The sequence below is a fragment of the Chlamydotis macqueenii genome, chromosome 1 (genome assembly GCF_036417535.1).
Source record: "Chlamydotis macqueenii isolate bChlMac1 chromosome 1, bChlMac1.mat, whole genome shotgun sequence".
NCBI classification, from domain to species: Eukaryota; Metazoa; Chordata; class Aves; order Otidiformes; family Otididae; genus Chlamydotis; species Chlamydotis macqueenii.
In genome coordinates this window covers 191,544,891-191,560,073 of record NC_141556.1, presented here as the reverse complement: position 1 = coordinate 191,560,073, position 15,183 = coordinate 191,544,891, and the positions used below count along the sequence as shown (strand labels likewise).

Below are 15,183 nucleotides of genomic sequence, written 5' to 3'. Positions count from 1 at the left end.
TCAGCCCCTGGAAATTTGAGGGCCCTAACTATGAACACAGTTAAATCAAGTGCACGAGGCATGAAAGAAATAGCAAACTTTCCTTAGCCAGTTGGATCTAAACTGTTTTTTCTCTTTGCAGGTTTTTTAGATAGAATGAAGTGCAATGTGAATGTGTTGCTCAGGGTTGCAAACAGCTGCTTCTAGCATTTATCTTGGCAAACATTAAGGTGTTAGGAGATCTTTTGCCTGACCTTTTGTGGCTTAATTATGAACGATCTCTGTTCTTTGACTTCCGTTCCAAAGGCTATGTGCAGGAATTTATGTTTATTTTTTTAAAAATTTTGGCTATTACTAGCTATGTAGGTTAATTACGACAGCTTTTTAAAAAATGAACTACTGTGTGAAAGATGGAAGCTGAAACTGTAATTAATGCGAATCAAAACAGATCTGCTTGCTGCAACTCTACTATGCTAGGTCTGCTGTTCAGACTTGTTTATATGTAAATCAGATCTTGGTCATGATCTAGACATCACACTTACCCAGGTGAAAGCTGTTTTCTTTCTTTTGGTGGAGATGAACTGTGGCAGTGAAGAAGGATCACAGCAAGAATTACAAGTGGCGTATGTTCCTTGTTATGGTTATTTGTGTTGTGTTTTACTTCCTGAACAGTCACAACTGTAGCTACGTAGCAGGAAACAAATGCTACAGGTGGAAACGTTTTTTTACTTTTTTTTTTTTTCCTTACTAACCATAAATAGCAATCTAGCAAGAACCTTCTCTTTTATGGGACATGGAACAGCTGTACGGTTTTGTAAAAAGACTGCCGATATTGATCCTTGTATCTTGATTAGATAAGGGAAGAGGAAATTACAAGGATGTTAGCATCTTATGTAAGAATTTGAATTGGGATTTTTATTCACCTTCTGTAGTGGCCGTGAGTACAACAGAAATGAATCATCATACTAATATAACTAAGTGACTTCAGTCACATAGTTATATTAGTAGGCAAGTCAAAGACTTTTTTTATTTTATATTAATGGAAAATGTTAATATGTTCCCGCTGCTGTCTAGAACCCTGTTTTTGAACACAGTTTTTGAAATGTCAGACAATACTCTCCATCTCTTTGCAAATCTTCTCTTTCATTCAGGCGTATGAAGTGTACATTGGGTGTGACAATGCATCTTGGTTTTGCTTTCATTATGCTAAAATTAAGGTTTTTTGCCTTTTAGGGATGAGATGTATTTAAAAGAAACAATCACAAACTGCCCCTTTATACTGTTGTCTTGTAAACGGAATATGCTGTTTGTTTTTTTTTTTTAATTGCAAAGACTAATAAAAACTGAAGGAACTATATTTTTACAGAGACTTCTTCTAGCTGTTAAAAGACTGTATGTTCTTTGCTCTTTAAGAGTTTTTCTTCATTCTTCTGTGTGTTAATCAAGTCTGCAGTGGGTGTCACAAGGGCTGAGTTGCATTTTCTTATGAAAATTTTGGAAAAATAATTGTGATACAAAGATTGAAGGAAGGATATAGCAACTAGAGCATGAATGTGCGCTGGGAAAGGAAGGAAACGATAGAGCAATAATGCAATTTGACAAGTGGAGGTATAGGAATGTTGTGACGTGGTGAGGTTTTCTTATTTTTTGTATTAGTTTCATTAGTTTGTATTCTCCACCCTTTTTTACTCACAGACTAAAATTCTAGGGTTTTTGTTTGTGGTGTGTGTTTGTTTTCTTTGCTATCTCAGTCAAACAGACAGAGATTATCTTTTGGAGATACTATGGAGAGACCATGATGGTGATTCACAGATGGCTGCTTGATGCAAGGACAAAATTTTGCTTTCTACCACAATCCTGTTCAGTGTCTTGCTTTTGCGGTGATTGCAAATGCCTCAATGTTGCTTTATATTGCTTTCCTGGTTTTTGGGGAAGCTGATAAGGAGCAGCAATAAAATGCAGGAAGTGGCTTCTCTGAGTATCGGGCTTAGATGGTCAACTGAAAAGTAAGCTCCAAACTCACAGGAAAAGGTTTTCTCGGTAGTATCAGCGGAGACTACAGAGCTCTGTTTGGACTAGGTTTGTTTTTACTATATTGTCTTTACTATTCAAAATATAAAAAGAACAGGCTGTTTCTTTAACACATTTACCAGTACATAGTAGCTTTAAATTCTCATGTTTATTTTTAAGAGTAATGTATGTGATTAAATTTTTTCTGTTTTTTTTTTTCTTCACCCTCAGAATTTAAACAAGCAAGCCTATGATTTGGCAAAGGCTTTACTAAAGAGGACAGCGCAAGCAATTGAACCGTACATTACTAATGTGAGTGAAGACTGCAAAGAAATATGGAAATCAGTACAATTTTTAATTGAGCTGTATTATAAAAAGAATAAATTGCATATAGTCAAATAGGGATGTAAAATAACTTTTTACAAACTCTCAATTGTTCTTTGAGAGAATTGTTATATTAATGAAGCACTGTGTAACCTGTCCCTTTGAATCTAATTCTTTACCATTTAGGAATTACTAAGCCTATAACAATTTTGATGTCTGAAATGCAATGGATAGTTTACTTTCTGCTGTAAAGGGGAGACCTTGCACTTTGATCTTTAATGTGACTGGAAGACCAGATGTATTTATATGTATTGTTCTTATAAAAACATATAAACACATTGTTCTTGTGGCAAAATCATCTTTCTAGTGAGGAGATGAGACTATTTAGAAGCTAGTAGAAGTGAAGATAGAGTAGAATTTTGATGCTATTGTCACAAGAAAAGAAGAGGAAACAGAATCTAAGAACAGATAGTAAGGAAGAAAAGCAGTGAGTGGATTGAGGGTTGTCGCCAAGTTGAGTGTAGATATCATAGACATTGCAAGAGAAGAGAAGTGAGAGGAAGTAAAGGTCAGACAGGAGTATGCTCTAATTTAAGTTGCACAATATTAAAAAAAAAACCCAAAACTTTTTTGTTTGTTTGTTTTAAAATAGTTAAGCATTTAGCAGGTCTCATGGCAGCTATCCAAAGCCTCAAGAGCTTGAAAACAATAGAAAATTTTCAGTGTTGTTTTGTTGTTGTTGTTGCTTTTGGACTTGTAACACTTGTGGTACTTGGAAAGGGGTACCTTCTAAAATTGAAAAAAAAAAATCTTAAGTGAAAACTTCTACTCCAATCCTGTTAGTCAAACCTACTGTTTGTTTTGCTGTATTGCTACATGGGAACGTGTTTTTAATGTTGTTCATTTGTAAGGTTACATTGCAAACTGGGTTAATTTTGCGGGTTTTAAGGAAGTCTGTACAGTTAGTCTTTCTCCTGTGGAAAATATGTACATGCATTCTTCAGTTCTTTGTTTCCCAGAAGTGAGAACTGTTATGCTGTCTGGTTTCTTTGTTTTGAAAGTTAGTTTCTTTCTTAAAATACATTTTAAGATATAGTAGGAGTTAGTTGCTTAACCCGGAATACATACATTCCAGGCAACTCTGAATCCAGAAAAGGAAAACTAGTCTTTAGTTTCTAATGAAATGCACTTAACTGCTGTTTTCTAGTCATTATTACTAGAAACTGTTGACTTTTTCTATTGCATCACTTGTTAGGGTTTGCTTTACAAGCTTAAAATGGGATAGTTTTTATGTTTTTAGTTTCTTTACTGATGTGATTAACCTTGTCAGGTAGAGAGGGTCATGATGTTCATCTGTCCCAAGTCTGGGAATAGGAAACTGAAGTGCCAGTTAAGTGCATTCTGTTGCCTTAGTGACAGATGGAAATAGTAAAATTTGTTTAGCTGCACTTGTGTATTGTTTTAACCCAAAGAGAAGAAAACATTTTCAAATTATGTCCTTTCCCCTTATGAGTAGGGGGTGGTATTCTCCTATTTATTTGCTTTTTACCCACCTATTTTGAGAGGGTATAATTAAAAGTAGTATGGAATTAATATTTGATATTATAAAATACTTTTTTTAATGAGAAGTGTGAAGTTGCCTTCAAACCTGTCAAGTTTACCAACAAAAAATAATTGCTTTACAGCTGCATTATGCTGCTTGTAGCTATAAATTCTGGAACAGTGAGTTATTAATTCCTATGCTTTTACTTACAACTCCGTAACCTGTCAACTGCATAGTGTAGTAATTAGCCAGTTGTTTCAGCCTTGTTTTGACTAAGTGTTAGAATGCTTTTAAAGTGATTGTTCTCAGTAGTGAAATAACTCTAAATATAGTCACGTTTATAAAAAGATGTGATGCCCTGGAACTCCTCTAAAGTTGTGTTTCTTAAATTATTTGTAGGCTTGCTGTGGTAAACTAAACATCACTTTTTTTGTACTTTTCTTTGTATACTATTGAATACAAAACAGTGATATTTTTAAGATTTCTACTACGGAATCCTGATCTATGTGTGCCCCCTCCTCATTTTTTATTTTTAGTTGTTGTAAATAAATGTTGTAAGATGAAAAGGTAGATTTTAGTGGTAGACAGCATAGGATTTAGAAGACTGTGTATATACTCTTGTTATTGATGTATACTCTGTTTTATTTTCCAGTTCTTCAATCAGGTCCTCATGCTCGGTAAAACGTCAATTAGTGACCTGTCAGAGCATGTGTTTGACTTGATTCTGGAGTTATACAATATTGACAGTCACCTCCTGCTTTCTGTTCTACCACAGCTTGAATTCAAACTTAAGGTAAACACTTCTTATGCTTTCTGTATATATGAAACATGTGCTTTGGCTATTAATATGATTCTTTTATTGACAAATTTATCAAATTATTTGACATATAAAACTAATACTTATATGTAAAACATATCATCTCTGCATTGTTTAAAGGAAAAATCATAAAAGCCCTCAGAGTAATTTAACTTCAGATGTATTAACCTACAGCCCATGTATGTGTATGTTGGGGTTTTGATTGTTTGGGGTTTTTTATTTTTGGTGTGTATCTTTCAGGTAATAACATGATGACTTGAGAATCTGACCTGTTTTGTTTACTGTAATGTTTATTGTAAAGGCCTTTGAAAGTTGAAAGTAACCTGTGCTGCTAGCTGTACAGCAAAACTGCACCTCTTTAGAATATTGGATTTTGGCAGGGAAAAGCTGAGCTCCATGTTAATGGATGTATTGACAATTTCATCCAAACAGATCTGGAACAGGTGGAAACAGAGCATTGGACTCTATAAATATGTCTTGTAGTCATTGCTATAATGACTTTTATGATTTTTCAGGCTTATTTCTTGTGTCTGAAGGATAGCTGGTGCTAGCTATCTGTTCTAATCGGTATATTTTTTTTAACTGTCTGCCATTTCAGAGTGTCTCCATCACTTGGAGAAATTCAGTATAACAACTGGTATTTCCTTTGTTCTGCACTAGTTTTATTCCATTTTGTTATTCCATAGGATTTCTTGATTAGTTTTGCATTATTAAGTTTGAAAGTGATTTGTTACTAAACTTGAGGGCTAATGTGCAGTGGGCAACTTTTTAATTTGCATCTGTTTTTATTGTTGAGCACAGATGTTAGGTTTGTAGACACTTTGGCCAGTTGTCATTGCAATATTTATTATCATAGTTGCTTTGTGTGTAAACTATTTTTTCACTAATGTTACTAGATAGGCACACCTCACTTGTTGAATAGTTGGTTTTAATGGTTATATCTTTGAATTCACGTTTCTGAAAGAAGTAGAGTTCAATTTACTGCTTGCTGTCTGTGTCTTAAAGTAGACCTTTTTCAGCCTTTAATTCCTGTTCTTACAGATGGTGAACAATTATCATTCTCACTCCAATAAAAACAGTACTTCTGCAGCTGAAACTATTATTAAAGAGATTTAATCTTAACTGCTACCACATTTTTTTTTCCTTCCATAGCCATAATTGCAGTAATCTTTCCATCTTTAGGTCCATTTAAAACTGGAGGTTCTTGAATTGTTTTCCTACTGCTTCTTCATTGACTGTCATATTCCACTATTTCAATATGAACTTTTTTTTTTGTTTCCTATTTTATCATTGTAATCAGCAAGTTTAGTAGCACAACACTGTTGACTGTTTTTCTCCACCCTCCTTCCCCTTCCCCCAAAAGACTTCCGGTCTCTTCCTTCAACTGGGTGATTTCAGCCCTAAGTATTTCCATATTTTCTTTGTACTTCTTAATTTACAACACCTTTTTGTTTTATTTTTCCATGTTTACATTTCTGTTCTTTGTTTAGTATACTCTTTTTAGATGATGAACTGTATTTTGTTGCTTTTCGTCTCCTTGATCCTTAGCGTAGTTTCCTGCTTGTGGTCTGAGGTGATTTGACATTTGTAAGATCCAGTTTAACAATGTTTCTAATAGACATGCATATTTTGATAGTTACATTCTTACTGCTCGGATTCCTTGGTGTCTGGTTGAACTCAGTACAGTTTGTAGCTGTTCCAAGAACATGGTACCCCTTCTGTTTGATTACTCTTGTTGCTTCATGTGTGTGTTTTCGATGCCTTAAGTTAAAATAATACATGCCTATTTTGTCCTATTGGCTGTCGAATGTAGTTTGACCCATCTTTTACAGAAAAAAAAACCAAAACCAACCTCTATTTGACAAACAAACAAACAAACAAAAAACACAAACAAACAAACAAACAAACAAAACCCCAAACCAGGATAATCCTGGTTTAAATCCTGAGACACTGGAACAAGTTACTGAGGGAAGTTGTGGATGCTTTATCATTGGAAGTCTTCAAGGTCAAGTTGGGCAGGCCTTTGAGCATCCTGATGTAGTGAAAGATGTCCCTACCCATGGCAGGGGAGCTGGACTAGTTGATCCTTAAAGGTCCTTTCCAACCCAAACCATTTTATGGTTCTAAGTAAGCTGAGCAGTCTCTAAGATATTTCTGTGATTAAAAGTCTATTTTGAAGATGGATGTTCCAAAATATTAATGAAATATGGTCAGTCTATGTTTTTTTTCTGAGATCAGCACAGATTTGTTATTTATGCAGACCTGCCAGCGATGATTAAATACTTTCTACTCCAGCAGTAGCTATGACTTTATTCTAAGCAACAGCAAATAGTGTCAAGTATTTTAAAATCTGGGTAAATAGCATGTTAGTGTGTTGAGAGGAGAGTGTGATTTCAGTGAAACTTGAGTGCTTTTATGGTAGAAGGCAGCTAATATTTTGCTGCTTTGAATGCCCAGTGTCTCCAACTGCCAACCACTCTAACTGTAACTTTGCTTAGGGGGAGCTTTTGTCAAGGCTTCTCCCATGAATGTTCTTGGCTTATGGTGGTTCTGCCTGGGCTTGTGAGAACTATCAAGTTCTGTCTGAGTATACACTGAAATCTGTGAAGTCTGTTGGTTGTACTCTTGTTTCATGATTGCAAGGGCTGCCATATTCCCTTCCCTAAATTCTAGTTAGAATGAAGGAAGAAAAAGGGGGAAAAAAAGTGCTCTTGATCTTGATTTTTTTTTTGTTTTGAGGACCTGCTGTTCTTGGAGGACACAGAAAGCTCTCAGTATTCTTTACTTTTCTTGCAGGGATTGGTCACGTGTTTCATTCTGACCTTAGGGTACTCAAACTCACAGTATGAGTGCTGGGCATTTATTTTATAGTGATCCTGTTTCTCTAAACTGATTCTTCCTGCTACCAGCCACTTTTCCGATAGTTGTATATTTTGTACACAAATAATAATTTCCATGTGGTATCTTATTTTTTTGCTTCTAAAGATTTTGTGGTACATTTTGAAATGAAGTGGTGGTGGTTTTCTCCCAGCAACCAAGTGAGCTTTGCTGAGCAATCTCCACTGCTTTCCAATTGATTGGGCTGACTTGTTCTCAGCCTCTGTGACTGACAAGAGTTTGAGGACATAAACAAACATCTGTATTTCTGTGAGTCTTTACCTAAAGATCCAAATCTCTTGCTCTCCATCTCCCAGAACTTCTTTTGCACTCTTTGTGACAGGAAGCCTCTTGCTTTGTCTTCACAGGCTCAGGGTCCTGTGGAAGTTCTAGACTGTCTTTTGAGTGTGGGAAAAATCCAAGGGCTTTTCTGTCAGTGGCCAAATAAATTTTTGACCATGTATGGAGGGGTTATGAAACTGTTAGTATGGACCTTGTGAGAGAGCTTAGGTGCCTCAGTAACACTAGTGTGTGTATTTACTATTTTGTATCTAAACAATGTGGTCACCTAATGTTTAAGAACCTTACCATTTTGGTACAACCGATGACCATACAGTTTGTTCACAATGTCAGGTAATTTTAACTGCTGTGAGAATTGTACGTGTTGACTTGGATGAGGAACGAAAGGCTGCTGGCAGTAACTGGTATTCTTTGAAATGTGCAGCTTTTGTGTGCTCTACTCCCTCAGTTGCTTTTTCTGTCTTGTCTATCCCAAGAATCTTCTTAAGTATGTTTGAAGGGAGTTGAAATGCAGACAGATGTGTGCCATGCCATGTCACGTACCAAACAGAAGTGGACAAACTAGTTATCCTTTTGGGTCTGGCTGAGATGGAGTTAATTTTTTAATTTTCTTTGTAGCAGCCTGTATGGTACTGTACTCTACATTTGTGGCTAAAACAGTGTTAATAGCAGGCTGATGTTTTGGCTATTGCTGAACAGTTCTTGCACAGGTAAAGGCTTCTTCCCCCCACCAGGAGACTGAGGCAGGATGGGAGGTTGAGAGGGGACACATGCTCAGCGATAAAGGCTCAGGGAAAGGAGGAGGAAGCAGGAGATGTTTGTGCTCATGGTGTTTGTCTTCCCTAGCAAGCACTATGCATGCTGAGACCCTGCTTTTCAGGAACTGGCAGGACATCTGCCTGCCACTGGGAAGCAGTGAATGAATTCCTCTTTTTGCTTTACTTGTGCGCACAATTTTTTTCTTTACCTATTGCACTGTCATTATCTTGATCCATGAGTCTTTTCACCTTTCTTCTGTTTTCTCCCTTTTCTCTCTCTGTACAGGAGAGGAGAGTGAGTGGGAGGCTGGGTGGGTGTTTGGCTTTTGACCAGGGTCAACCCACCACACCTTCACAGATTTTAGTAGAGAAAAAGCTCCTGTGTTCTCATGTGGCAGAAAAGGAATATTGTTAAACTCTTAACACTCTGTGAGGGCTGTGTCAAATCATGGTTGTTTCTTACTGGTAATTATTTTTTACCTAATTTTGGAAGGGAATCCAGTGGGTTAGCAGCTGAAATTCGTGCTGAAATTCATTTAACTTAACCTCTTCTGTGAGGGTCAGTCACTTGTGCCTGATCTTGACATTTTAAGGTGGTGTGTTTAGAGACCTAGCGTTGACACAGACTCTTTATTGGTGCAAGAGAGAACAGACGTAAGAATATGTTGTTGTGTAGGTCAGCTTATAAAAGAAACTGATGTTCCTTCATTTGATTTTGATATCTGAATTTTAGAAATTTGTGTTACTGAAAATGAATACCATTTTAATGTTCAGAAGAGTGAAAAGTTCCTGAATAGAGTATTTAGGAAATAACCATAACAGGTTTTAGGTCTTTATTTTGCCATTCTACTAGCCCAATGAGATGTAATGAATAAAAGCAATAAAATGTTGTCTTCTATTATTGTAGAGCTGCCTTTCTTCCTCGATATGGTAGTTAAAACTTTTGTCAAGTTTCAGGTCATCTGTCCACTTCTACTTCCAAATCCCCCCAGATCCTCAGTGCTCTCTATTCTTTTGGACTTGATAGTGATACCAATGTGAGCAACTTCAGCTGTTCTTAGTAACAGACCCTAATGTCTAGGCAGAGGAGCAACTGCCTGTGTGCTGGGAGCACGTGAGGGGAACTGGACGGATCAGTATTCAACGACAGTTTTTATTGGTAAATCATTATGGAACAGAGAGCTGGATCGTACCTAAGAAAAGAGGGGAAGCATGCAACTCTTCAAGTACACAATGTTCTGTAGAATGGAGAAGGTTTAAGATTTTTTCAGAGTTTATGATACTCATTTTTTTCCTGTCAGCAAAAGAAGTAGAGATTTAAGTAGAGTAAAGGAGAGAGACAGTAGCAGTGCTGCATTCGTTTAGTAAGAAGTACGGGTTGATTTTTATTACCTTGAGGAGCTTATATAAGAATGTTTCAAGGAGACCAACATCTGGGCGCAAATTTAGAAAGTACCAAATACGCTTGGTCCATAGTCAGAAATATTCTTTTTTTTTTTCTACAAAAAGACTAGAGGCATGAGTTTGCTGTCTTGTAATTGTGTGAGTGGCTAATACAGTGAAAGCTTCTTCTGCAGTTAGTTCATTAAGGATATTTTAGTTCTTTTTTTAAATGCCTCTTTTCTGTATTTGTGTCTGAGTAGTGAAGTAGTTGAATGCTTGGTGTACTCCCAGCCGCTCCACCCCTCTCCCTCCCCACTCTCTGAGTTATCTTGCTATGAATCTACGTTGGTTACCTAGGGAAATTCAGAAATGCTTAATATTTTTAATATTTTGTTGGTTTAAGCAGGGGTGGGTGGAATGTGAGTAATGTAGGTTGGACTAATATAGGCTACAAAAAAATGTTAAAATTCTTAACGATGAGGGCACAAAATAAGAATTTGTAGTGTAATGGACACTTCCAAGCTGAAATTCATCAAGAAAGATTTTACTTATTGCAGATTAAGAGGAGGAGCTTGTAGATGGCTTTCAATAAAGTCAGTTATTTTGAATTGGAAAAATTAGTCAAATGCAGACAAACATATTAATGATTTACTGTTAGTGTTGGTAATAATACTGAAGTGTAATTGGTAAAATTATAGTGTTTCATAATGTAGTAATATATCAGTGTTGGAGATTTCATCCTTAACTTCTGTTGCTCTGTTACTTTAAGGATTTTATAAATGCTTTTACTGTTCTTAGGGGGCTGAATTAAATGGATGTACTGGCAAACTTTTCAGCCCATTTATGGTATTGAGTCAGATAGGAGAAACAGTTGGTCTTCAAGACTGGTGGTGTATTAGAGAACGGACAGCTACATTGTGCTCTTATTTCTTGTCCATATTCAAAAGGTGATGCTGAACTAATAAGAATGTCAAAGATAGTAGAAAAGAACAGTGTTTTAAACAGTCCTTGTCTTTATTACCAGAAAAAAATACTGAAATAATTAGTTTATATTAACTGGATATTATTCACTCATTTTAGCTACTCTGTTTTCAAAGAAGTGTTGCAGATAGTTGTGTTTGGTTTTTTTTTTTTTTCTTTAATAAGCAGAAGAAAAAAGTGTAGTGAACAGTAAGTACATGCTAATTGGACGAATGTTAGCATACATTTCCAAAGTATGTATTAAGCTTCAAATGCTGTGTGGTATATTAAACAAGTGTAATGCAAGCCAATGATAATGAAAATGTACTGGAGAAGGCCTTGTTTTATCTTTGCAACTGCAAATTTTAAATAAGAAAGAAAACTATCTGTTGTAACTCAGTATTTTTAAATATAGGCTTAAATACAGGCTTTAGAAACAGAACCACATCCTGTGAATCTCATATCTTGGATACTTAATCTGATGTTCTCTGAAGACTTTTTTCTTTTAAACTAAATGTTTGTAATTAAACACTAAACTAGAAAACTGTAAACCTTTATGTGCAGACAAACGTATAAAATGAGTTCTCTGGGTTTTGTGTCCTTTAATTTTTTGTAAGCTTGTATAGGCACATATCAGACTTCCTGACAGAGTCAGTAACCTGTAAATGAGAGTTTAAAAGATTTATGTATCTGTGTATTTTTCACCAGGCTTTGTTCACATTGGTTTTTGTCTCTACATTGTGTTTTTGTTTTCACTGCCTTTATTATTTTGTCTTGTCCCCATAATAGTGAAGTTTTTTTGTCTTTAGATGCACATTTGTATACAAGAGAAGTCTGTTAATCTGTATTATGATATTTTTGGAGGAGTATAAGTGTATTGGTGTAAAAGGTATACAAAACATAACTGGTTTTTTGTCAGGATGGTTTGGTTTTTTGGTGTGTTTTTTTTTCCTTTGTTTGTTTTTTAATTTTAAAAATGTGTTCATTTTCCAGAGCAATGACAATGAAGAACGCCTGCAGGTTGTAAAACTTCTAGCAAAAATGTTTGGGGCGAAGGATTCAGAGTTGGCATCTCAAAACAAACCACTTTGGCAGTGCTACTTGGGGAGGTATATGCTGGATTAGTTCCCTTCCTAGGAGGGGAAAAGAATCCAATGAAGTATAATTCAGCTTTTTTTTCTTTAAAGTGACACAGCTGAGTTCCCGCCTGCTGCTTTATCTGAAATCTGACAGATAATGCTAAAGAGATTATTTTATGTACGTCTTCTGCATCTGTGTTTCTGCGGAGTGAACAATTACAAATCATCCCTTTTTAGTTCATTTTTTTGCAACTGTCTTTATTACTATTGTCAGAAAACAGGAATAGTTCATGTTAGTGTCTTCACCAATGAAACTATTTAAGGATGGATTAATTCTAAAACAGCATCAAATATAAATCAGGTCATATTAAACTGGTTTTGAGGCTTTTATGTACAGTATCTGTGCACTGGTTTCAATTTTTTTTAATGGTAGGAGTGCCTTAAAACAGGTACGTAGTGTTTACATGCTGCAAACACACTTAGTCTTTTGTTTTTGAAATCTTCTGCCAGTTTGAGATAGACAATATAGCTGGAGCTTGTAGCCAGGAGTATGGCTACTGTGATGAAAATGTGATTATTTGAGTAAATGAGGATAAATTCTATAAATTATTACAAATGTAATAGTTTATAACTTAGCATTCAATCATATAAAAACCAGAGTCCTCAAAGAAATGCTACTTTTAAAAGTACAGGAAACTTAATTGAGGGAAAACCTTTTGCTTGAAGGTACATAACTATTTAAAACATTGCATGTCATAAAAAAATACCAGATCTAATTGGGCCCAAAGGAAAATGCTTCATTGTGCTATAATGTGAAGCAATGTGAAAATGTGCAATCTGTTGTTTGTAATTACTGTTTTCAAGTAGTTATGAGTCACGTATATGCATTTATTTTTTCAGGGATTTTAACTAAGTTGTAATAGCTGTGTTATTAAAAGAACCATTCTTAAAATCTCTTCATTTTGAGAATGTACCTGATATTTACTAAAACAGTTATTCCTTAAAACCTGTTTATTTGGTAAATAAGCATTTCAGCAGCAATTGATGTTCTAAAATTTGTTTTTTAATTAGTTTACAACAAAGCATTTTGAGGGTAGCTTGAAAATGCATTTATTTTTTTCAGAAGAGTTTTGTAACTCATTACATCTAATTCTGATATATGTAACTTTATAATAAAAATAAAGACAAGAAAATATTAGTTTTTCAAGCATCAAACTTAATTCAGTCTTTTGAAATTAAATCTTACAGTAGATGAAGTGAACCATCTGAGAAGAAATTTGTACTAGGCTAGAGGCCTATTTATTTGCTGTCTCATACAGTTTAGAATGGGGATGAATATTGCAGTCTTATAAAACTTATAGCTGCTGATACATGGTTCATGGTTAATTATGTGGAGCATCATGGAAAAGATAGTTAAAATATGACAGACATCTTTCTAATAAATAGTTGTTGCCTACCTGAGTTTTTCATGAGCGGATATTTCTCTTCATGTTCTGAACGTGAATTAATAAGTACAGGAATTTTTTCTTAAGCTAAAGACAATCTACTTAATACTGTGAAATCAAAGACGTTTTATGCATGTAACTCTGCATGGGAAGAATAAAATTATTTTCAGAGGTATCTGAGATTGTGTAGAAATAAACTAATTGCTTTGTTAAAGTGATATTTTTGTTGTTATTGTAATGCATTGTCTTGTTTCTAAATAGGTTTAATGATATCCATGTACCTATTCGTCTTGAATGTGTGAAATTTGCAAGCCACTGCCTTATGAACCATCCCGACCTAGCAAAAGACTTGACAGGTACCAAATTTATTATAACATTAAAACACAATTTTAAGTCTCCTGAAAAATTTAGGAAGATTAGTTGTAATGCTAAGTAACGTTATCAGATGTTTTGGAGGATGTAACTGAGGTTGGACTTCTAAGTCACAGAGTCCCTGCCTTCAGTGCTGCTTCTCAGGCTGAGGGACGTGTACATGAAGAATGCCTTAACCAACGAGATCACTCTCCCTCTCTTGCAGTAGTGACATTCCCAGCTGCTGTTGAAATTAAGCACCATGGGATCAGGCAAAGGCAACCTGGCTAACCTAATGGTCGTGGCATTTATTAATTAGGGAGCAGAGTGGAGACTTCAGTTTCACAAAGCTGAAATGTGTAAATATTATGAAGCCACTGTTTAATAAAACATTAAAACAGTCCTCATAACTGTAACCACAGCCATTGGTTCCTGCTCCTTCAGATCAAACACAGCCTGTAACTCAAGACCTCAGTAGGAGGAAGGCACCTGACATAGAAGCATTTAATATTTGCTGCTCCTGATGTCTTAACGAAAAAAGTGTGATTAAAGAGAATGCGTTACTTTGGGATTTTTCCCATTCAAAATGTATATGGAGAGTGTATCTCTCTCTTATCACTAAACTCCTACTTCTTGTAGTTTTTGGAGGTAATATCTTTGTCCGTTTGCTCTAAGGAGGGAATTGAAAGGACTGTTAAGTGCATGGGATTGCTCTCACGCTTGCTGAGCGTTTATCAAGTCAGACACAAATACAGGCAAGCTAGAGTCATCCCATAGTTATTGGCATTGTTAAGCCAGCTTAAAAAAAAAAGTAGTTTCTGAACCTTTTGTTAATGTGGTAAAGATATTACCTCTTTGATTATCACAATTCTATTTTCAAGGAATTTTTTTTTCTTTTTTTTACATTGCAGAAAGACTTTGTGCCCCCTCTAATGGTATCCTCTGGGAAATGTAATTTTGCTTGCCCTTCCTCTCTCTCCCCACAGCGCTTATCAAAGTCAGATTGTTGAAAAATTTCTCTGACTTGCTGGTGTTTGAGACCAGAATTGTTTTGTGCAATGGCATTGTTCTTCACTTGTTTTAGTTTATTATGTGTTCCTTTGGAACAAAACTTGTTTTTTAAAAAAAGCTTTTATTTGGATTTCAAATTTCATAGCCTCCATAAGTACAAAGCTTTATGTTCTGATACGCTCTTTTGACACTAGTGGTGATTACCAGAAATGTTAATGACCGGTATTTCAGATGAGACTTGAAAACTTTCACTGGTCATTGAACAGTAACCTCTGGTTATTTCCATCAGAGTAAACTTTGAATTTTCAGTGTGTTGTAATGTTCTTCATGTTTCGCTGATGTATTC

The 15,183-nt window shown here is 35.4% G+C and overlaps 1 protein-coding gene across 4 annotated transcripts in view; it reads left to right on the top strand.

The window, feature by feature from the left end:
• Window positions 1-15,183, top strand: part of PDS5B (PDS5 cohesin associated factor B) — a 118,867-nt gene that overhangs the window by 41,515 nt on the left and 62,169 nt on the right. For all 4 annotated transcript variants that reach the window (XM_086771994.1, XM_086771991.1, XM_086771993.1 and 1 more), the window contains 4 exons: window positions 2,221-2,301; window positions 4,509-4,649; window positions 11,945-12,060; window positions 13,737-13,831. In XM_086771994.1, the coding sequence (XP_086628120.1) occupies window positions 2,221-2,301; window positions 4,509-4,649; window positions 11,945-12,060; window positions 13,737-13,831 (433 nt within the window). The remainder of the gene's footprint in view (window positions 1-2,220; window positions 2,302-4,508; window positions 4,650-11,944; window positions 12,061-13,736; window positions 13,832-15,183) is intronic.